Source organism: Engraulis encrasicolus, chromosome 1, assembly GCF_034702125.1.
Source record: "Engraulis encrasicolus isolate BLACKSEA-1 chromosome 1, IST_EnEncr_1.0, whole genome shotgun sequence".
Classification (NCBI taxonomy): Eukaryota; Metazoa; Chordata; class Actinopteri; order Clupeiformes; family Engraulidae; genus Engraulis; species Engraulis encrasicolus.
The window spans coordinates 31,238,896-31,263,895 of NC_085857.1; the positions used below are offsets into that span (position 1 = coordinate 31,238,896).

General features: G+C 45.0%; 1 protein-coding gene across 1 annotated transcript in view; it reads left to right on the forward strand.

Moving 5' to 3' along the window:
• slkb (STE20-like kinase b) overlaps nucleotides 1–25,000 on the forward strand; it is a 104,937-nt gene that overhangs the window by 8,014 nt on the left and 71,923 nt on the right. Inside the window, exon 2 of the mRNA XM_063200056.1 lies at nucleotides 5,316–5,480. Coding sequence (XP_063056126.1) covers nucleotides 5,316–5,480 — 165 coding nt within the window. The remainder of the gene's footprint in view (nucleotides 1–5,315; nucleotides 5,481–25,000) is intronic.

Genomic DNA, 25,000 nt, shown 5'->3' on the forward strand with positions numbered 1-25,000 from the left:
CCAGGATATTTATTTGTCACATTCACACAATTATTACAAGTAATACAGTGAAATCACAGTTGTCTGCCTGTACGATGCATAGGCGTGTAGGGGTTGGGGTGGGGGTGCGGGTGGGTAGTAGTGTGTGTGTGGGGTGGGTTTGAAGGAACAATAGCAGAAAGAGCATTGGGAATGTGTTTGTGCAGAATATTAATCATTTTATTGTATCTTAAGGAAGTGTCACACCAATGATGTCACACCACAGGACACATTTTCCCAAAAATGGCAAAAATTAGGCAATATTCCACGGACCACTGACATCCCCATTTTTTTCCTTTTTTTTCAATTTTCCCACCCATTTTTTCAGGAATTGGAATATGTTTCCTTCTTTAAGTGTGTTACGGCCTTAAACGTCAACCACCCATTCACAGAAATCTCACATTTAGTCTGGCTTGTCAGGCTAGATCAGTCATGATAATCAGGATTGAATAGTTAATACGGTCACGTTGCAAATTCGCCTCACCATCTAGCACAACATTTCGGGTCACCACACTTTCACCCCACAATACTTTTTTTCTGACAGTTTAATTTATTCACTTCATTCAGCTATTCCACCAGCCGCAAATTTGATATTGTTGTTTTTTTCCCTTTATCATGATACTGTAGGCCTACATCTAAACCCAGAAGATGCTCTGCTAAAGGAAGATGAGTGTATAGCTTTCTACATGGAAGTCTATCAAGAAAATACAAACAGAGTTACTGAGCTTTTTCTTGAATTTATAAACATTTGATACACAATGGGCAAACAACAGACTATAGCATACTACGTACCGTATGTCATACCAAGGAATAAGCTGCCAGCCAAATTGGCTCGTGACATTGAAAGTGTTACTAGCCACTGGCAAGTTTTACCAGCATGCAGGTGCCAGTGTCAAGCCCTGCTTCTGGCAGAGAAGCCCCCGTCACTTCATTTTCCTAGCAAAATAAAAGGTGCAGCACACCTCTGTCAGGTTGTTACTTTCATTTGGCCATGCCACGGCTGCCATTGAAAACCGTGCACTAGGCACAGAGCCCTGCTACCAAAACAGATGTAAATGAATTCCAAAATTCTCTAGGCCTACAGCAGTTGTTTACTGTGCTTTTTCTATGTGCGTGTGTTGGCTACTGTACACACGGTAGTGTGTTTGTGTGAACCAGCAGGACAGGCAACACCTGAGAATTCTCAACTGCCAAATTTGAGTAGGATTCTAGAACTCTGCTGTAGTTTTGCTGGAGAACTAATTACAGCCAGTTGCTTGGCTTAGTGGCTATGGTGTTGGTTTGGAGATCAGAGGGTTACAACCTCGAATCCCACTTTGACCCAGACTGCATTTCAGATTTTGTTGTGTTCGAATAGCATGTATGTCATTTTTTTGCTCTGGCGGCGTAAAGGCAAGCCCACTTTTAGAATTTTCTGCGAGAACGAGAATGCAATCTAGTTGGGGCCTGCTGCAGTCGTTGGGTCAGTGAGGCGCGTGTGCATGTGTACATGTGTGCGCGCGTGTGTGCGTGCGTGTGTGTGCGTGCGTGCATGCATGTTTTCCCTGCTGCTGTCCTTGGTTGGCCCCTACAGCAGCACAAAGCCACATTTGCATGATTGGCACTGAGTCTTATCACCTCTGAGGGGCCCTTGCATCCCAACACGGAACAACACACACACACACACACACACACACACACACACACACACACACACACACACACACACACACACACACACACACGGTAATCCAACGACTGCTGCAGACCCCAATTACATACAGAAATGACAGGGACTGTTCATCTCTCTCTCTCTCTCTCTCTCTCTCTCTCTCTCTCTCTCTCTCTCTCTCTCTCTCTCTCTCTCTCTCTCTCTCTCTCTCTCTCTCTCTGCGTTCGCTCTGTGTATTTAGCCATTCATCTTCTGTAGAAGAGGCCTTTCAGCCTTGTCATGGTTTGTGTGATTGTGTGAGGTTAGTTGGTGCATCTCTCTCTCTCTCTCTCTCTCTCTCTCTCTCTCTCTCTCTCTCTCTCTCTCTCTCTCTCTCTCTCTCTCTCTCTCTCTCTGTGTTATTCACCATAAATCTCAGTGGAAGAGATAGGCCTGCATTGTCATGGTTTGATTTTTCAGATGTGTCAAGGCACCAGGCTTGGGTAGCATCCAGTATATCTCACTCCAGATTTTTTCCTGGAACAATACCCCCGTCTTTCAGTTTGCAAGGGTTGTTTCACTATTTGTTTTCTTTTTAAAGCACAGATATAATGTTAGTAGGAATGCCCTGTTTGTGTCGTAGTAGTGACTGTTACCTTAAGTAAGTTAGAGCATACGTTCTCATAAGGCAAAACAGAAAGCTTCTTTTGAATCAGTCGTTGCATTTCTGAACCTTTCTAATTGAAGGTTTTAGCAAACTACTTCGGTGTTGTCTCATGGTGACTAAGGATAGACCGATATATGTATCGGTATCGGGACGATATTTGCATATTTTAAGTGTATCGGTATCGGCCGATAAGCATGTGGTTTTGGCCGATACGCAATATTTATTATTTTATGTCATTCTGTTTGTTTTAAAAGCACCAAGACACTTTATTTTTTTATTACTTGATTGTTAGACATTACTTGATTGTTAGAGTGGGTGTTTAAATGTTACTAAATGTAAGTTCTACCTCAATTTGATAATGTTAAAGGAATGTTTATTTTTAACTTGAGACCTGGAGTATTTGTCATTTTTTAACCTCGTTTTTAACCCATATCGGCCCCAAATATCGGGTATCGGGTATCGGCCAAGGGTGATGAAAAAAAAAATCGGTTTCGCATCGGCCATTAAGTTAAAAAACCTCTATCAGTCAACCCCTAATGGTGACCTAGAGCAGTGATTCTCAAAGTGTGGTCCGCGACAGAGCTCAGGTGGTCCGCGAGGGTTTTTTTTTTTTTTTCCAAGACAAGCTAGCAGTAGGCTATAATTGTAACATTATTACAAACCTAAGTGTAGCTGAAGTCTTATTTTCACCACAACAAGACAGGCTTGTAATGTGAATAAAAAGGAAGCGATCTGCATCGAAATTGGCAGTGTCAAATTACCACCCCTCAACTGCCAATTCAGTTGACAGGTGCTCCCTGAACATTATTGGGGAGACAAAGTGGTCCTCGGTCTGAAAAAGTTTGAGAAACACTGACCTAGAGGAAGGGGTCATGGCATTTGTAAGTCGTGCCTTTTGGTATTTAGGAATACACGGGTACACAGGATTACTGACTAGGCACTCACAGCACTGCACTGTTGTAATGGAAAATGCATAAATTTGAGTTTCGTTGTGTTGCCGCCAGACTTGATGATTGTACAGCATGTTTTTTTGTGTGTGTTTTTTGCAATACTTCTTCATGGGTGCCTTTAAAAAAAACTGCTGTATTTTCACCTGCAATGCAAATAAGCTCACAAGCCTAACTTAAGTTGTATTTTACGACAGCATTTCATAGTTCCGATTAATAGGCCTCCCAGTTAATTAAGAATACCATGATTTACGATTAAAATGCCCCACCAGTATTCTCGCCCGAGACGCCTGTTGATGCAAGTGTTTGATACCACGTAGGTTGTGACTAAAAACATGTAGGGTCTAATTGATTAAGAGTACGCATGTTGTTTTTGTGTTTGTTTTTTGTTTTTCACGGAGAAGCGACGCACAGCAAGAGGACTGAGGCCACAGGAAAGTATGCAAGGATCTAGAATGACTTACAGTCGTTCGACTAACATGGAGCTCTCTGGAGGTTGTCGGCTAGAAGCTAATATATCACAGTGTGCCGACTCCATGCTGCAAACTTAATTACATCTCAGTGAAGTCACCTGGCAAATAAAATCAGCGCGTTAATGGGCGATTTATTGGGACCAAGTCGCACCCAGACTGAATGCATGCATACATCCACGTTAGTGTTCAAGACCAGCGGATATGAGCTCTACTGCTAGACTTGAGGGAACACTGGCTTTTGCCAGCGCAAATAAAATTACTTGTAAGTGACAAGTGAGCAAATAGTAGCACGTGTGCACACAGTTAATCGTGGCGAGAGCAAATAAAAGGGTAGTCCTTAGAGATGCAGTTTATTGTTGTCACTGTGTTCGTGTTTGGCTTACACAGAGTCATACTCTTGAGGAAAAGTGCTGTCAACATGCAAATCTCAGTGCCTACTAACACAGCCTTAGGACCCTTAGGACTGTGTTTCACACACATTTTTGTCAGGCAGTGCAATAAAAATGTTGAGGAAACGAATGGGGGGGGGGGGGGGTTGCGGGGGTTGCCCTTGCTAATCTCAAACACTGGCATGCCAATGGAAAAAATAGACCTTGTTCCGGAAAAACAGTTTATATTGCCACTAAAAAGTTGTCTCTTTGGACGGAAACTGTCAATGGCAATTTCAAAGACTAGCAGGCACTCAACCATATATTATTTCCCCAAACAAGCTCTGCTTTCATGGGCTTCAACGGACAATGACAGAAAAAGACTCAAGTTTGGGAAAAACACACTCTTTGTCGCTGCCCTTTAAGAATCTGGCACCTGAAGAAAATCCATCATGCCAATCTTAAGATAAACGGGCCCATAGCTGTGCATTTCCCCAGACAATGTCTACCCTCATGGTCCTCAACAAGCAACGCAATATGCCGGCCTTGTTGGAGGAAAAACAAAACGGAACCCACACACATGCTGGATCTTAAATGGCGCACTTGTGCACTTCAATCATTTTTCAGTGCGTACTGAAACATAGTGCCCGAAGTGCACAAGTGTGCCATTTCAGATCCAGCAACAGTTAGTTGCCACATTGTAAGTTAATGTGCCACTGCCAATATGTCCGGTGGTTTATAACCCAGTGCCCTAGGGCTGCAGGTTTTTAATCCAGTCTGAGGGGGGATGCCAGCTGTTTGAATGGGCTTTGTTGTTGTGCAATATGCCCTGTAGGCTCTGTAGTTTGGTTGGTTAAATGGGTTCCTTTTTTTTCTCGAACCAGACCCGGCATAATGGGCCCAGTGTTCTGTGTTGTGTCGTGTTTTGTCATAAAGACCCGGTGACCCAGCCCAACAAACAAACCAACGCCAGCCACCAAAAAAATTGACTGTTGTTCATTCTTCCTTTTTTGTCCCTTCTTTCCGTCCTTCCTTCCTTTCTGTGTTTCTGATGGAGTTTTTTTTTCTCTGACCTTTCCTAATTATTTGTTTTTCTTCCTCTTTCGATTTGTCTCCCCCTCTCTTCTCTGTCCCTCTTTTTGTTTTCTCTCTCTCTCTCTCTCTCTCTCTCTCTCTCTCTCTCTCTCTCTCTCTCTCTCTCTCTCTCTCCAGGCTCAGAACAAGCAGACAGGTGTGTTGGCGGCCGCTAAGGTGATCGACACCAAGTCGGAAGAGGAGCTGGAGGACTACATGGTGGAGATTGAGATCTTAGCGTCGTGCGACCACAAGAACATCGTCAAGCTGTTGGACGCCTTCTACTTCGAAGCCAAGCTCTGGGTAAGGGAGATTGTGTGTGTGTGTGTGTGTGTGTGTGTGTGTGTGTGTGTGTGTGTGTGTGTGTGTGTGTGTGGTTGTGTGTGTGTGTGTGTGTGTGTGTGTGTGTGTGTGTGTGTGTGTGTGTGTGTGTGTGTGTTGGGGTAACGTTTGTTATGTGTACATTGGGGCGGACTGTTTGTGTATGTACGGGTGTGTTTGTCCGTGGTGGCAGCAGGTGTGTGTGCATGCGTGTGTTTGTGTGTGTATATGTGTGTCATATGCATGTCATATATTTGTGTGTGTGTGTGTGTGTGTGTGTGTGTGTGTGTGAGTGTGAGTGTGTGTGTGTGTGTGGGTGGGTGCATTGGTGATGGGGTGCAAATGTGTGTCCCTCGTTGCAAATGGGTGCATTGGTGGTGGGGTGCAAATGTGTGTCCCTCATGGGTCATGATATTAAAGTTTTGTAGCACATCAGTCATACAGACACCTGCCCCACATCATGGTGTACACTACATACCCAAGTTTCAAAGAACATAGAGCTGATGCGGCACACTCTGCTCCATATTTTATTAAAGTGACGTTTTGGCCGTCTGACCCTCTTCCAACAAAGGTAAGTTTGAAGAAGACCAGACAGCCGAAACGTCACTTTAATGAAATAGGGAGCAGACTGTCTTTTCTATTTTCTTTCATATTTGATTGCACTAGTGGCCAGCACCTCAAAAAGAAAGTTATTGGTGTGCGATGCCTTCTTTTTTTTCTAAATACATACCCAACTTCCCTACAGTCAAGCCATTTCACTCCAGCAACTATCATTGCCACGCATCCAGGTTTTCCTGCTTTTCAGTCGCGTGCGGCAGTACTATTTGCAGCTATGTTGATCAATCTGCGGTTCTGAATCAACTGCTTTTTGGAGAGTTTGCACGTGACGCAGGTCTGCGCACCTGGTTTTACATACCGTAATCAGGTTTGGGGTGGAACCCAAAACACAACACAACACAACAGAATAAAGACCATGTCATGTAGTAGATCACATGATTCTGTCAATATCACATGAGCAACACGATTTATCCCCTAAAGCTCATAGCGGCGACTTAATTTACAAAGAAGCTTAATTTGCGTTGTTGACTAATTCATCCTATTAGACACCATTCATTTGCTATGGGGTGGACCGTGTCTCTGCACCATGGGTGGACTCCCAATATGCGGACTTCCGTCCTCCCTTGCTCACTTGCCTGCTTGTGACCTCATGATGACATCACTGACGACAGAAAATGAATTCAATATCTTGCAAAAGCACAGTTCTCATTTGCAATCGGGATGGTGAATGAAGAAGAGTCCCCCAATAGTTGTTGTCGCTAGGCTGACAGCTGGGAAACTTAATTGTTTTCTCCATGGAGGTGGGACGTCAGCAAAACGTGAGGCCACAAGCACAAGTGGAGGTTGGGAGTGCGCATATTGGAATGCACCCCGTGTCTTTGCTTTATACTCCATCTGAAACCACACAGGACCGCTGGCAGCAAATGTTACTGCAAAAAAAATGAATTGAACCGCCTTGAACTTCGCATGATCGCACGGTCTGCCCGAAACACTGGAGCAATAGGACGACCAAAGAGTAAAACCACTTATGCCTCTCTTGCCGTCTCTCACTGCCGTTTTTCTGGTAGGCCTACAGCTCGACAAAGTGAGACTCGGCTGCCACTTTTTGCTTTTTGAATAGTCACGATACAGCTCAATGGCAAAGCAAAAAGTGCTGGCCAAGTCACGCTGTGTCGAGCTGTAGGCCAACAGGACAATCGGCAGTGGAAAAGAGGCATTGTTGGTGCTTTAAACATTTCCGGCTTTACGTCAGAGAGGGATGTCAAAGTACACAGACACATGGTCGTGTTTTGAAACCTTAAAAATCCACAATAACACTGCCTGAGCTAAATGACTCACGCATGCATTGACGCCTGCATACTTTGGACTTTGCAGTGTTCAATAAAAGGTGAGAGTTAGACAGACTGACTATAAAATGAAGTGAATCATTCCCATAAAACGTGCAGCTGATTGGGCAGGTGGAGTAATCTCTCTCTCTCTCTCTCTCTCTCTCTCTCTCTCTCTCTCTCTCTCTCCCCCCCCTCTCTCTCTCTCTCTCTCCCTCCATCCCTCCCTCTCTCTCTCTCTTTCTCTCTCTTCCTCTCTCTCTCTCTCTCTCTCTCTCTCTCTCTCTCTCTCTCTCTCTCTCTCTCTCTCTCTCTCTCTCTCCTCCCTTATCTCCCACAATCTCACACACACAACTAGGGAGAAAGTGTGAATGCATCCTCTCTCTCACTCTCGCTCTCTCTCTCTTTCTCTGGTGGTTTTGAATGACCATTGTGTTAACAAAGGTCACATTATGCGAAGCCAGCCAACCATCTCGCACAATTTTGGTTATGGGGCTTCCTATTTGAGGAAGGGTACTTGAAATCAGCTTTTACATCAATATCCTTCACAAACAAAAGGAAAAAGAAATCACAGCGTATGAAAAAGGATTTGAAGCATAAAATTGAGAGGGTAAAAATAAGAAACATTAGGTATAATAAGGGGAAGTTATAAATAGGTAAATTATTAATACATTATGTGCAAACACGCCAAAAAGTCAAATTGTTTTCCGGTCAAAACGTCTTATTGGGTGGTCTGTGCACATGACTTACAAAAAACACCAAATGATCCCCATGTATCAAGCAAGTGCATAAAAAAGCTTCTCACACACTTACATATTCGGCATATGAATCAACAGGCTTATATGACCTAATCCTGCTTTGCCAAGTCAGTAGCAGTAAGCTATGCATGGACTCACTTGAACAAACAAAGCAGTGTGGGTCTCTGAAAAGCACAACCTTGCATGACTTTGCAGAACCCCACTGGGGGACAAAAGCAAAATCATTATGTGTCAACTTACATGTATGTGTTCAGTAACACATATTTTCTAAGGGATATGCAATGCAGACTTGCATTGTGGTAGTATGTAACACATGTGGGTGGTTGACGTTTAAGGGGACGTAACGCAAAAAAAAAAAAAGTTTTTCAAATTCCTGAAAAAAATGATGGATAAAAATTGGAAAAAAAATAAAGCACTTAGTGGTCTGTGGAATTTCACCTTATTTTTGCCATTTTTGGGAAAATGTGTCCTGCATCAACACATAGCATAGGCATGTCACACCGCAGGAAAATGGAGTCACACCACAGGGAATTCACTGCATTATGGCCATTTTAATCCTTTTGTATACATGACTGACATCTGAGCTCATGCTAACTTGATAATGATATTGTGTTTAATCTTAATATGTGTTTTCATTAATAAAAAAAACTTTGTTTTCCTCCTATAAGAGCAGTCACACCACAGGACACAATAAAATTAACCTAAGCATTGCGTGACAGAAAGATTGCAATATGAAGACATATTAAGAGGTTAAGAGTCACCTTAAACTTCCACAGCACTCTCCAATAACTGAGGTACTGACTGGTTAGGAGCCAGTCTTTAAGACCCTTGTAGTTGGCCTTGCAGCTGCCCATTCGCAAACATTGACATACATGTCACCCCACAGGACGCAATTTGTGTTACGAAATTGAACTTGTAGTTAATATTACTGTCTTGAGTTTTTTCCACATTCACATATCTTAATCTAAAGTTAAGATTTATGAAATCATGCCAAATGCTTCATACATTATTCAAAATGTTGTTGGTTAATTTATATATATATTATTATATATTGTTTCATTAATGTTACAGTCACACCGCAGGAAATTTGACATATAAACCTTTACATAAATCTTAAAAAAATGTTTCTTCTCATCTATGTATGATGATATGAATATGAAACATAATGAATATATGAATATATGAATATGAAACATAATGTACCACATCTTCTTTCATTGACATTTGTTTTTTAAAGGAAAATAACAGTTTTGTAGGTTTTTAACCAATGTTACGAAAAAACAAGGCGTCACGTCTCCCACCCATGTATCAAATCCACCAACTTCATCAACAAAGGAATATGAAGTACCTTTGCTTTCTGTTCGATGTTCCATCCTACTGTGTTTGTTATAATTATATACATTCAGCATTTTCATGTGTTGGGTAAGGCATGCAGCAAATCCTCCATTTCTTTCAACAAATAAATAATATGAAATATAGACTTTCATTGTATTATGCTTGGAAGCAGACGACAAGTGTTCTTCTGTTCAAGGTGCCGCCCTGCTGTGTCGGCCAGCTATACTGCTCTACCGCTCTACCGGTGCAAAGGCAAAGTGCAGTAACTACGCTAACACTGAAACTGAGAAAAAGGCCTTCAAAGTAAGCATAGACCGATTGTATATATATCGGTTTCGATATTGGGCCGATATTTGCATTTTTTAAGTGTATCTGTTTCGGCCGATACGAGTGTGGTTTTGGGCGATACGCAATATTTATTATTTTATGTCATCCGGGGTTTTTTAAAAGCACCAAGACACTTTATTTTTTTATTACTATATTGTTAGACATTACCGTATTTTTCGGACTACAAGTCGCACTTTTTTTCATGGTTTGGCTGGACATGCGACATATACTCTGGTGCGACATATATATGTTTTTTTTCTCCACCGGAGAGCTATGTGCGCAACTAGGCCTATGTTGTGTTGCCTAATAGGCCTACCACTGATAGAAAAAATGTTACAACTTACCACAACAAAAAATAGCATTTAATGACGACTGAAAAGAAATATACCACCCAAAAGAAGTTAATATAGCCTACTGCTGAGTTCAAGCTGAAAGTAATTAAATATGCTGCCGAAAATGGCAATAGGGCAGCTGAACGAAAGTTTGGATGCAATGGAAAACTGTTTGGGGACTGGAGAAAAGCGGAGGGAAATGTGCATGTTGTGAAAAAAAAGCTATCTGAAGATTCAAGGCCCACGTCTAGAAGAAGAGCTGAATACAGGACAAATGTGTTCTCGAACAACGCGCGCGCTGCGAGTCAACGGTCTTGTTACGGGCTCCATGACATTGCCAAAGAAATGAATAGGACTTTTTGCGGAAGTCAGGGACCTCGTGGATTTATCGCGTTATGCAATGCAATCCCCTCTCGTGGATTTATTTGCGCTATGCAACGCAATCGCCTCTCTATCCGAGAACGAGCGTCTGTGTTATTAAAGACAGTCAGCCGACTTCCAGGTGAAAATCGGTCATTTCCGCGAGTTTCTGACAAACGAGCACAACGTGACACTACCATAGGCTACACAACATGAATGAAATCCCCCTCACCTTTGATACCGTCATGGGCTGAAGTCTCAGAAAAGGGGGTAAAGAAAGGCGTGCTCTGGAGACGGAATAAAGTTGCCTCGAACCCTCCCACGGTCCAAACGCAAAACAATGCCGAAAATTGAATGTTGTTCTGACTACAGGGCAACATGGCGCGTTATCACTGTTTCTTCTTCTTTTTCTTTTTGTGGTTTTATGGCGGTTGGCAAACCATCTTAGTTGGTGCATTACCACCACCTCTGAATGCGTTGCCACTGCTTCAGATGCTGGTTTATAAAACAATGCGTCTTTGAGCAGCAGCTTACCATGCGCCAGTTATCACAACATAGATTCCATGGATATAACCTTTCAAAAATGTGCGACGATTAGTCCGGTGCGACGTATATATGTTTTTTTCATCTTCAAAATGCATTTTTGGGCCGTTGCGACTTAAACTCCGGAGCGACATATAGTCCAAAAAATACGGTACTTGATTGTTAGAGTGGGTGTTTAAATGTTACAAGTTCTACCTCTACCTAGTTCTTGATAATGTTAAAGGAATGTTTATTTTTAACTGGAGACCTGGAATATTTGTCATTTTTTAACCTTTTTTTTAAACCCATATCGGCCCCAAATATCGGGTATCGGAAATCGGGTATCGGCCAACGGTGATGAAAAAAAAATCGGTATCGCATCGGCCATTAAAAAGCCTGTATCGGTCGACCCCTACTTCAAAGTATTAGTATTAGAATGGATAGTGTAGTTATTGCAAATTTGACATAGCGATATCTCCAAAACAGGACACAGTTGGACCATAAGGGTTTGTTACAACGTAAAGGAGGAGTGAAGACCATTTCCAGTCTAAATGCGATTTTGACAAGATATGTAGTTACTGCACTTTGCCTTTGTAGGGCAGAGTAGTTGTTATTATGTGTTTGGTAAGGCATACATCCAAAATCACCATCTTTTTCAGCACAGGGGATGTGAAGTTCAGATGTATTGTACCGTGTGTTAGGGATTGGAAGCAGAGGACAGGTGGAGTTCAAGGTGTCGTCCTGCTGGGTTAGGTATAATGAGCTGCCACTGAACGCGGACTCCCCTCCTGTCTTTTGACATTGATTCAGTCTTAAGTATATCTGTGCTTTATGTCACTGCCTTAATGTCTTGCGGGTGTCTGGCGGGTGTTTTTTCTAAGCATCTGGTGTGTGCTCTAGCAGTAGTATTGTGCCATTCATCTGCTGGCTTTCTTTTGTCTAAGTCTTTAAGTTTCGGTAGTGTCTTTAAAAGAGTCAGGTCACAGAATGGTCAGGTGACGGCTATGGGCTTTTTTCAATTCGTCTGGATAGTTAGTGGCAAGCCTGATTATCATCGACTTTCAAATCTCTTCAAGAGATCAATCTGACCGAGAGCATATCAATTAACGTTTCTCAAACTGCATGGTTGACCCAACTCCCTTGGTTTACTACTGGTCGAGGCCAGAAAAGGCTGTGCCGAAGTTTACACCAAACATTTTCTAAGTCCCAATAGAACGACCACGTGTCTGCTTCGAACACGCCTCTACACAGGGCCGTTGGAGCTGCTGAAAGTTGATTGCTTCCTGACAAAGTGGGCGGAGTTCTCGAGTTCTCAAGAGTTCAGAAAGTACTTGCATTGTTCTTGACTTGACTAGTAGCAACGCCGAAGATCTGGGTAGTTAGTGGCTGGCTTAATGTGCTGTATCAGAGACGTTCTACGTGAGACGAAACACTGAAGAAAACTTTGGTAACACTTTACTTGACGCCGGCGTCATACGTATGACATAACTGTGTCATAACATTGTCATAATGCAGTCATGAATGTGTTATAAACATTGTCAATGTAATAAACATTGTATGACTTTGTTAGGCCTGTCTTTGTCATAACTGAATTTCACTTAAAGACAATCTTAAAGTCAACTTTTCATGGCCATGACATTGAAATTGGCATTATGTTTATGACTCGTTCATGACACTATTATGACACGGTTATGACACCGTTATCTCATACCTATGACGCCGGTGTCAAGTTAAGTGTTACCAAAACTTCCATAGATGAGATTCATAACACCCATATGGTGTGTGCTTGCACATCTCCCACCTTTTTGGCAAAAAGAGCCAATTGACCACTGAGCTGTGCTATCATTGATCCAGTCATCTCGCAAGCAAATGCTGCTCATGCAGTTAAATAAAAATAGACAACCTAGAAGCACTCAGAGAGCGCAGACCTCCGTCAAGGAAGCTGCTTGATAGAACATTTGACTATGTTACACCCTAACGCCTAGTACCCACTGGGAAAACTGCCAGGCGGAATCCGCGGCGTGCAATATCTAGCTGGGGGTGTGGTCACGGACACTCCCATTAGATTCTCCCCGGGGCTAACTACGCTTCTCACCCGCCTTTCGAGCCTCGCGGCACGGCCTGTGTCTCGCGGCAGACAGCGGGTAGACCGAGCAAGATGGCAAACGGCGAACGGTCGTTTGCACACATTACTCACCCAATATCACAAGACAGTGTGTACATGGCTTAAATGCGATTGTGTTTTGGTCCTAGATAACATTTAAGCCCGGTTATATCATTATAGAAGTACAGAAGTAGTCTAATATAAGCTTGTAGCTGCCTCGTTTGGGTAAAATGCTAACGTTAGCTTACCCGGTTAGCTCAAAACATCGAGTGATCAAATGGCAATGTGGGGTGACCTATTTGTGTTACATAAGTTCGTGGGGCATTTTTACATCAATCCGTGGTAGTCGTGACATTTATAAGCATTTAGGGTCTTTATATTACGCAAAAACGTGATGCTGGAAATCACAGAAATCGCCGCCATGTTTTTCTAAAAAATGTGTAACTCCCGCCCTTGCTACCCATACGCCCATCTGATTGGTTATTGGACCATCAAATGTGCATGATATTGAGAGCTCGCCTATATCAAATCGCGTCCCGCTGCGATATTGCTTCACCTCCGCGCTGTCAAGCGCAATATCGCCCCCATTCAAAGTCAATGAGAGCGGAGCAGAATTTCTCTGTGCGAGTACGGGCCATAAGTCTTTCTGCCTTGTTGTTGTGGTGTTCCCGCAATTCAATTTCTGGTCACTAGGAGGCGTCAAGATGGTGAAGAATCTTTTGAAAAGTCCTTGTTCCGGTTCGTGATCCGGATCACCACCAGAATTTAATCACTTGTTCCTTGGGTCATTACTAACAGCTCCACAAAGTGTCGTTGAATTCCGTTGATTAGTTTTTGAGTTATGCTGCTGACAGACAGACAAACAAACAAGCAGACAGACGGACAGACAAACCAACGCGACCTTGGCGGAGGTAATAACTGCCTGAAATAGTTGCTAAAATTATGTTGGGGAGGCGGATACCATGGACTCGAGGGCCCTCGATATATGTACTGTAGGTTCCCCACCCCTGGTTTAGGAGGGCAAAGAAGGGGACCAAATCTAAGGTTGACACCTGCTCGCGTGTGCGTGTGCGTGCGCGTGCGTGTGCGTGTGTGTGTGTGTGTGTGTGTGTGTGCGTGCGTGTGCCCACACATTCATTTGTGCGTGTGTGTGTGTGTGTGTGTGTGTGTGTGTGTGTTCGTGTGTGTGTTCGTGTGTGTGTGTGTGTGTGCTCTCGCGTGTGTCTGATTTACGAACTGTAACAGTTGGTTTCGGGGCCAGGCAACGGGAGAGAGATTAGATCTGACAAACGGGCACAAAACCCCTGGAGTCTGCCACACAACATGTCGGCGGAAAACACTGGAACGATTGTATGATCTCACACACACACACACACACACACACACACACACACACACACACACACACACACACACACACACACACACACACACACACACACACACACACACACACACACTGACTGATCTTTTACAAGCAGAGCAAGGGCAGGAGAACACACACACACACACACACACACACACACACACACACACACACACACACACACACACACACACACACACACACACACACACAGACACACACACAGCTTGCTGATCTTTTTTACAAGTGGAGCAAGGGCAGGAGAAAAATAGTTGTGGTGGAAGTTACATAATTAGTTCACCTCCTCAGCCTCAGCCGAGCCAGGCAGGAAGACAAGGAGCTAATACCCTCTGTTCTCTCTCTCTTTTCATTTCTCTCTCTTCCTCTCTCTCCCAATTTCTTTCTTTCAACTTATCTCTCTCTCCATTTCCATGACTCCCTCCATCTCTCTCTCTCTCTCTCTCTCTCTCTCTCTCTCTCTCTCTCTCTCTCTCTCTCTCTCTCTCCATTTTTCATTTTTCATGTTCCTCTCTTCCTGTCTATCTCCATGTCTCTTTCAATTTGCCCATTTCTTCCCTTCTCTTCCTCCATCATCTTCTCTTCCTTTCTCTCCCTTTATTGCCCTTTTTTCTTTTCCATCTCTCTCTCTCTCTCTCTCTCTCTCTCTCTCTCTCTCTCTCTCTCTCTCTCTTTCTCTCTCTCCCTGTCTCTCTCTCCCTCCCTCCCTCCACCTCTCCACTGTATCTTTTCATTTGTTCCAGATTCCTAATAATAGTTAATCTCTGGGTCGCTAAAATCAGGCTGTTTTCAGCTGCAGCCTCCTGTTGACCCATATGCGGCTGCCATGGGCTGTCACTTCACTCTGCTACTGGGCTGCGAAAAGGAGACGGCCTATTATGCTGCTGGAGGATCCACATGTGGCCTTTTAATCACACGCTCCTTATAATTATTGTGGCGCTCACTTGTGCTATTAATCGTCTAGTTAGCCGTGCGTGCTCCCATCTCTGCTGTGCTAAGTTGACATCCCTCTCTTTTATCTTTTGATGGGCATTAGTGCTGCTTGACTGAGTGAGCACAGTGGTTACATATCCTTTATCTCCAGAGGGAGATGTGGAGAAGCCAATGTCCTGAACAGCTCTCTTTCTTTTCCTCTGGTGGTGTGGCAAGGATTTGAAAAAGAAAAGAGGAGGTTGAAGAAGATGAAGGGAGACCGTAACACGGAGAGGAGCAAAATGTTGGGAGTCAGTCAGCCAGGGGCGCAACTAATCTTTTCTCAGGGGGTATGCAAAAACGATTTTGGTGCCCCCCCTCCCCCCAAAAAAACACTTAATAATTATTTGGTGCCCTCCAACGCCCTCTCTTTGGCGCCCCCCTCTCTCTGGCGCCCCCCTGCATCGCATATGTCGCATATACTGTAGTTGCACCCCTGCAGTCAGCCCTAAAAATGAGGCATTAATGATGATCATTCAGTAGGTCTGCTGGTATTGTAAACCTCTTGTTTGTGGTCATGCCATCTGTTTTAGTTATACAAAGAAGCTGGTTCAGTCGTAAACCAGGTTAAGGTAACATTGTGGTAGAGGTAAATCACCTAATAGAAGAGCCTGGAGGCCTTCCTAGCTAAAAACCAATGCCTGCAGACACACTTATTAGCAGGTTTAACCACTTCCTGTGTAGGGTAACTAAGCCTGGTCTATCACTTAACCATGTTCTTAGTATACCCCCCTGGTGTTGTTATACAGTTGTATACAACTGATATATTTCTCTTTTGAAAAGAAGTTGCTGCGTCAAGAGCTCAACGAGAGATAAACCAATGTAATTATTTTCCAAAAGGGTGGCCAAGCTTTCTCATACCACTGTACAAGCTCCTGCAGTGTGAACACTATTGGGCTGCACTTGGCATTAAACCTGCAGCAGTTTGGAGAGGAGGAAACGGCCAACTTCCTCTTAACACGTAGCACTCGCCCACCCCACCCCTACCCCCCATTCACCACCCCTTTTTTCCCTCTTCCCTCTTTCTTTTTCTCTCTCCTCTTTCCTGTCTCTTCTGTTGTCGGTTCAGTTTTGTTGACTGATTCACCCCTCCAGTCCGCCCCCATCACCACCACCCCTTTTTCCCCTTCCTGGTTTCCTTCCTTTTCTTTCCTGTGTCGGTGTGTTTTGTTGGCTGCTCTGGGAGAGAGTTGGCCCTCATCACCACCTACCTGTTTCCTTGTCGTCCTCTGTCTCTGTCTCTGTCTCTCTTTCTCTCTCTCTCACTCACTCACTCACTCACTCACTCACTCACTCACTCACTCACTCACTCACTCACTCACTCACTCACTCACTCACTCACTCACTCACTCACTCACTCACTCACTCACTCACTCACTCACTCACTCACTCACTCACTCACTCACTCACTCACTCACACCACACACGCTGTCTTGCGAGAGTGTTGGCTGGGAGCTCCCCAGGAGGTGTGTGTTTTTTTTTAATATATATATATATATATATAAAAGGGCCTGATAACAGCAGAGCAGTGAGGGGACGTGTCGGGTAACCTTTTTTTTTTGCTACTGCTGCTGCTGACCTGCGAGGAGTATTACTCTTTGGAGATGTAGGTGGGTAGGAGAGAGGAAAAGTCTTCATCAATAATCCAGTTCAACAACCCTTTGAGGCGACAGGGGACTGGAGACCTGGATGAGGAAGTGTGTGCGTGCGTGTGTGCGCCCGTGCGTGTGCGTCATGTGGATGCGTGCAATCCATGTTTGGTGATTCAGCCTTTTTTTTACACACTTTCTTGTCAGAGAAGTACTCTAATGATTTGTGTCTCATTCAACTAGATTCATTTTTTTCCCCCTCTATCTCACTATGAACGAAGGATTTCGTATATAGTCCTGTATTTGGAATGGTGTTCTAGGAAGGGATTTCAGCATTCAGGCACCGTCCATAGTGGAGCAATTGATTCTGGATTGGGGTTATTTTTCCAGTTAAGTTCTTATGCCATTACAGCACATAGTAGTCTATGCAATGATCATACCCAAACAACAGAACTTTAATTTGATGTCGTGATGATCATATACCAAGACAGAGGACGTTGTTCATACCGTGCAAGTATAATACTTGGGGCATGCTTGGCCTAACCGTTATGGAGTTGTTTTTTGCACCAGAGGTTTGCACTCTGTTAGTGCATTTCTAGTTTTACAATATTCCAAGAACTGCAATACCAAGGAATTTACAAAGCCATTCATTTCGTACAGCTCAGGACTGTATTTTGGTACGATGAACCTCGCATTGAGAACAACTGAACCACAATTCTAAATTTAACTCAACATTCATTCAAAGTAATGCAGGGAGTAAAACACACTGCAGTACATAGAACTGTATTGTGATGCGTGAAACCCACATCAGAGCAAAGGGCATAAAAGGCTCACTGGAGAGTGGATTGAGGAGTTCAAGTCGAAGTTATGAGTTTAAAGTGGCTCTCGTTACCGTGAGGACAAAAGGTGTGTTGGGACAGTTGAGTTCATACAAGCGCGAGTGAAAGTGATACCACTTGCCCACATACGCACGTACACACACACACACACACACACACACACACACACACACACACACACACACAACCACGCACACTCCTCCTCGTGTAATCCAAAACTGCTTTGCGCTCACTGGCTCGCTCGTGAGAGCCGCACAGCACAACCCCCATCGAGCCAGAGTTCCAGGTCTCGGTTTTATTTTTTTGTGTCAACCAATCCTCATCTAGACGCTGCGAGGCGAGGCGAGGCGAGCCACGCTAGAGGCTGCCCAGCGAAACGCTTGATTAAGTGCCTGGACTGCCGTCCATGAAGCACCTAACACCCAATACCTCTTCTCTCCCTCTCTCTCTCTCTCTCTACCTCTGTCTCTCTCTCTCTCTCTCTCTCTCTCTCTCTCTCTCTCTCTCTCTCTCTCTCTCTCTCTACCTCTGTCTCTCTCTCTCTCAGCTTTTCTCTCCCTCTGTATCTGTCTGTGGACAACTTGGGAAGAGGAACTGGATGTTTGGGCTACGGGGATGAGTGCAGGAAGGTGTGTGTGTGTGTGTGTGCGTGCGTGCAGCAATGTGACATTGAATGGAAGTAAAAACGAGTGTGTTTTTATTGAAAGTCTGTGTAAAAGTGGAAGTGCGTTTGCGTGTGCGTGCGTGTGTGTGTGTGTGTGTGTGTGTGTGTGTGTGTGTGTGTGTGTGTGTGTGTGTGTGTGTCGTTGAATGGGTTCTGGAGGTGGAGTTCTGACGTTCTGCCTGATGCAGGGGAAAACCATGTGTGCTCAGTAACCACACACACAGACAAAGAGGCCATGCCTAGAGGTCTAGAGGTCAGTGGGCCATGCCCATAGTCCTCCCCTGGCGTTTGCAATGATGAAAGGGCTTCTAGAATGCCCAGAGGGTTCCATTCCATCTCTCCACTCCTGTGTTCTGTTCTGTTCTGCCATGTTCTACTCTGCTGTGTGTGTTAGTGGAAGGGTCTGTGTGTGTGTGTGTGTCGTCCAATGGGCTCTGGAGGTGGAGTTCTGACCTCCTGCCCGATGTAGTGGGAAGACCATGTGTGCTTAGTAACCACACACACACACACACACACACACACACACACACACACACACACACACACAGGCCATGCCCATAGCCCTCCCCTGGCGTCTGCGGTGATGAAAGGGCTTCGACTTGTAGAATGCCCTGAGGGTTCCATTCCATCTCTCTACTCCTGTGTTCTGTTCAGTTCTGCCCTGTCGTACTCGGCTGTTTGCTCAGTGTTCAGAGCCACAGTGCTACCTCATCAGAGTTTGCTACTGCCTCACCATAATCCTATGGAGTAGAAAAGGCCGGATTCTCTCATTTATTGTTTTTTCTACCTGTAAAAATGTTTCAGGCATCATGCCAGGGTTACTCTGCCGTGTTTCGGCATTCTCAGTTTGTGCCAGCCGCGACCCTAACAATTCACCCAAGATAGGCTTTGTAGTGCAACTAGATAGGTAGTCCACATTGACAGGCTTTGTAGTGCAACTAGATAGGTAGTCCATATTGACATGACGTGGACGTGACTATTGCCAGCCTGCTTGCTTTTGCTCCTCCCCACCCCCATATAACCACACATGGCGCATATAGACCGACTGAGAACCATGTCAGTGCCAGTTCCCGTTCCCGCCGCACCTAATCACAAACCGGCCGCAGATCTTGGCGTCTGCAAGCTAGATAGTTGGCTCGCCATGCGAACTGAAAAATACTTGTTTTTTCTCCGTGAACCATGACGACAACGGGAACGTCAGCAGGTTTATACTGCGAACACACTGTCACATGCAGAAAAGTTCAGAGCCCGGTATGAGCATGGGTGGTTCGCAGGTAAGCACTTTTGTGCTGAACGTAACGGGTGCAGGCACCGGTACTGTTCTGGTTGGCCTGAAAACAGTAAGAGTTTTCTTCAGAAAAATTGTTTAAGGGATCATCAATACCAATCATGATTGTCACACGCCAAGCTTAAGTCCCATCCAACACCGGCGACACCTCTTTCCCGTAGATTGCAGAATTGTTTTGCTGCTTTGCTGGCTGTGCAGCCTGTAAAGTTTCTCCCAGCAAACACCTCCAACCTTGATTAGGTCTCCGTTGCTTCGCAAAAAAATGTATTGGCTATTTGTAGTTCCATATTATATCATGAAAGTGTGTAACAATGATAATATTCAATCACGAGTCACATGTCTCTGATACAAATTAAATGTCTAAGGTAGTGTTTGTCAACGGGGGTGGCACAGCCCCCCAGGGGGCGTCGGAGAGCTCTAGGGGCCCGTTGAGAAGAGTACAGCTGAGAGGAGGCGGTGCTTAGTTGCGTTGGGGCGCATTAGTCCATTTCATTTTTTAATACTAAGGGGTAGCCTGATAAACCAGCCTAAATGTGAGACCGGAGTAATTTAGTCTGGCCCCGATGAACGTTACCTCGGACGATTGCTGATGAGAACGACCTGTTGTTTTTTCAAACCGTGCCGGCGCTCTGACCAATCGGCGATCTTTGCCGTTGATGTGCTTTCCCAACGGTGTGGCAAGCCTCGTCGTCACTCCCTCAAAACCCTGCCCGCTTTGATTCAAAACAAATCTCTGCGTTGCAATTGGTTTTGCGAGACTCAGGGCACAGAGTTCAAAACGTTCTCAGATCCGAGGCCAGACCCACTCGCAGCTGAAATTTTGCGGCGTCCAGCGGGTGGCGCTGGTTTACCAGGCTAACTAAGGGGGGCATTATCAGTCATATGAGGATGTCAAGGGGGAGGCTGGTAATTAGGCCAAGGGGGCGTTTCTTCAAAAAAGGTTGAGAACCACTGGTCCAAGGAATGCTGTGTGGAAAACACTGGGCCTGCTTGCTTGCTTTTCCTCCACCCCACCCCTCATACAGTATAACCACCATACCTCCACCCCCCACCACAGGAGCTCTCTCTCTCTCTTTTCCCCCATTGTCCTGCACAACAATGGGCCACGGGATGCAGCATAGGTGGTGCTGCTTGATGGCTATCTGTAGGGCCAGGCAGGCAAAAGCAGACAAGAGGAAAGGCCTAGAAAACGTTCACATGTGCACACACCCAGGCAAGCATACAGTATACACACGCAGCACTTGTTATCACACACACACACACACACACACACACACACACACACACACACACACACACACACACACACACACACACACACACACACACCATAATGCACATTCACAGCAGCCATACACACACAAATACACACACAGTTATGCACATGCGCAACAGATGCACACGCACACACACACACACACACACACACACACACACACACACACACACACACACACACACACACACACACACACACACACACACACACACACACACACACACAGCTGCTGCTGCAACACTTCCAGCTTCCTGACGCAAAAGGGCCTTATTTGACTAATGTATGCAAAAGGGCTCCCAGTGCAGTGGTGTCACGTCTGGCCTGTCAGGAGAGACGGCACCTGAGAGGAGAAGACTTGTGAATTAGAGATAAATACACAACGCTGCTCAGCACAGCGTTTACATGGCTCAATTTGAGACATTTTAAACCAGTCACCGATAAATGCTTCAGTCAGATTTTTTAAGGCATAATGTTTTGCTAGAGGTCTTGAATCACTCTGAAGGGGCTTGTTCTAAGAAAATGATGATGATGGTGATAATAATACCGTAGTAATAAGAATACTACTAATAATAAAACATTTTATTTGCATTCAACACCCAAGGACACTGTACAATATTAAAATATACAAAACATTACAGTTAATGTTATCTTGTAATGAAAAAAAGTAGTCGGGGACTTACAATTTACTCGTATTTTAGAAATGTTTTTTTTTTTTTACTGTGTCATAGCTTCTGTTCGGCTCCTAAAAATAGTTAGTTGAGGAAATGGAATGCTTAACTGTCGCCTAGCAACGTGTCCAGTTGCTAACTCGGTCATGTCACCCATTTTGTTTGGCGAAAAGTAAGTAGTCCATTTTCAAAAGACAGAAACACAGAAGACTTAACCATTTAGACTACATTTTCTCAGTCATGCTGCACATTTTCAGCAACTTTATGCTAATCATGTCACCTCTGAATGTAATTCTGCACCTGCCACAACTGTATAATTAATGTGTGTGCACAAGTTCAGGTAAAGTTTATTTGAACAAGTAATACAACAGAAGTTGACCAAAGTGTCTTAACCAGAAACACACAGTCAGTCTGCACCTGTTTGATTCTTGTTGTAACGAGCAGTGTTTAACCTTCTTTATCTCATGTAATATTAATACATTTACCCCTCTTCTCAGGGGGTCACTGAATTCAGACAAAACCGCTGAAGGGAGTATCAAAAAGACGACAAGCCAGACGTGTTTCTCTAAGCCAGAGCAAATAGACTTATTGTTTACGTGGCGTCGACACAGCACACCTTTCAAGCATGGCGTATGATAACCCCCTGGCCCCAGGAACACGATAACGCGCAGCAACAACAATGCTTTGACTTGCTCTGTCTGTGTGTGTGTATGTGTGTTTGATAACTCTGCAAACTAACTGCAAGACTGAATGATCTTTGGCAAGATGCCCAAAATCAAGTGAGAAGCCATTTCATTGAATTTCATTCCTTCCTTATTTATGACTCTAGAATAGTCTGTATATAAATTAATTTTAAAAAGACTAGACTAAGTCACAATAAGCTTAATAAATATCACGAACAGCAACTCAATAACAGACAAACATAACAGTACATTAAATACTCAATAATTCACACACAAATTGAAATGCCAGTGGTTTCACCACTGACCCGATGGTTGGCTAATCACAATAAGTCTGAAAAAAAATGTCAGATGTACTGAAGCCGATGCTTGCTATGTTTCTCTTCTTCTCTTGCCTTCGCAATGTTGTTGTTGCTATTACTGTAGTTTACTTCCCATTTGGACAGATTCTATTGTTTTTGCCCTATGCAGTGTTGCTTTTTTACCCTTCTCTACAGCTCTGAACTGGGAAAACCAGCCCAGCCTAGTATACGGGTGCCTCTCTCGAGGATCCCCAGGCCTAACCACACAGCAACGTTTTCGGTGACGAATACAATAGATTTTTTTATCGTTTGGGCCTCGCGTCCACATGACACCAGCGTCTTGGGGGAACCAACTAGGTCGTCCTCAGACCCCAAAACGATATATTTTGAGAATGGGTTCCAGAGTGGAAAGATCTGTCAACTTCCCCGTTGCCATCCGGACAAAGTCTGGGGGAGCAGAAAGGGTATTTCTTTAACCCAGTCCAAACAAAAACTTGTGTGCATATGCGTGCGTGTTTGTGTGCTGCTGATGGTAGGGAGGTGTGTGCGTGCATGTGGAGTGGTAGGTAGACTGAGAGAGCATCCAAGCATAACACCCCTGGCTCTGACTGCTGCATGGCCCACTGCTCTGGTCCCCTGTAGTGCTGTGTGTGTGTGTGTGTGTGTGTGTGTGTGTGTGTGTGTGTGTGTGTGTGTGTGTGTGTGTGTGTGTGCGTGTGCGTGTGCGTGTGCGTGTGTGTGTGCGTGTGCGTGTGCGTGTGCGTGTGCGTGTGCGTGCGCGTGCGCGTGCGCGTGCGCGTGCGTGCGTGTGCGTGTGCGTGTGTGTGTGTCTGTGTCTGTGTGTAAGGTGCTAGCCAATATGAGCCCCATTCCCCGCACAACCCCTGTGGCACAGACGGACTGCTGCAGTGCAGCTCCCTGGCCTGCTCTGCTCTGCTCTGCTCTGCTCTGCTGTGCAGTGCTCTTGCTCTTTCTCTTCTCTCTCCCCCTGGGGTGCTGGCATGTAGTGCTGGAGCAGAGGCTAACAACACTACTGCTGCCTGCTGCTACTGCTGCTGCTGCTACTACTGGTGCTGTTTGTGTAGCTGTGCATGTGTGTGTGTGTGCGTGTGCGTGTGTGTGTGCGGCTGCAATCTACCGGTATATTGGGGACCTTGTCGTCATGATAAAGTTTGAAAAAGGAACTCTTGGGCTAGAGAGGAAGGGCAAAGCAGGGGCAGAGGTTACCACCACTGTTGCTGCTGCTGTTGTCGCCCACCGCTGCTGCTGCTGCTGCTGCTGCTGATGCTCACTGTTGTTGTGTAGCTCTATTGTGCTCCCCCACCCCAACACACCACACCACACCACACCACAAGCCAGCCGGCCAGCCGAAGACAGCAATGCAAACACACCGCGCCCACACCACACACCGCCCACACGGCACACACACCACAACAATAACAAGGCAGACCTCACAGCGGCCAGGCAGGCAGGCGGACGGACCAGGCCAGACTACTGACCAGCAGGAAGAATAACACACCACTGTGTTTGTGTTTGTGTGTGTGTGTGTGTGTGTGTGTGTGTGTGTGCGTGTGTGTCTGGTCTGTGCTGTCTGTTGTCTGTATCAGTGTTTGCGTGCACAGCATGCGTGCATATGTTTACACACGTGACTGTATGAGGACGTGTGTTGAGGACATGCATTAGATTAGTGTGTGTGTGTGTGTGTGTGTGTGTGTGTGTGTGTGTGTGTGTGTGTGTGTGTGTGTGTGTGTGTGTGTGTGTGTGTGTGTGTGTGTGTGTGTGTGTGTGTGTGTGTGTGTGTGTGTGTGTGTGTGTGTGTGTGTGTGTGTGGATGCGCTTACACACGTGGCTGTATGAGGACATGCATTAGTGCTTGTGTATTGTGTGTGTGCGCGTCTCTGGCAATGGAGTGTGTGTGTGTGTGTGTGTGTGTGTGTGTGTGTGTGTGTGTGTGTGTGTGTGTGTGTGTGTGTGTGTGTGTGTGTGTGTGTGTGTGTGTGTGTGTGTGTGTGTGTGTGTGTGTGTGTGTGTGTGCAAGCAAGGACGGTCTTTGTCCCTTAAATGGTGTGCGTGTGGGCACTTGTGTGTATGTGTAATATTGTGCTTTTTCTTTAAAGTGGTGTGTACATACTACATAGATATGCTTTGTTTGTGCACTCAATTGCTTTTGCAGAGTGCGTGTGTGTGTGTCTCTCTCTCTCTCTCTCTGTCTCTCT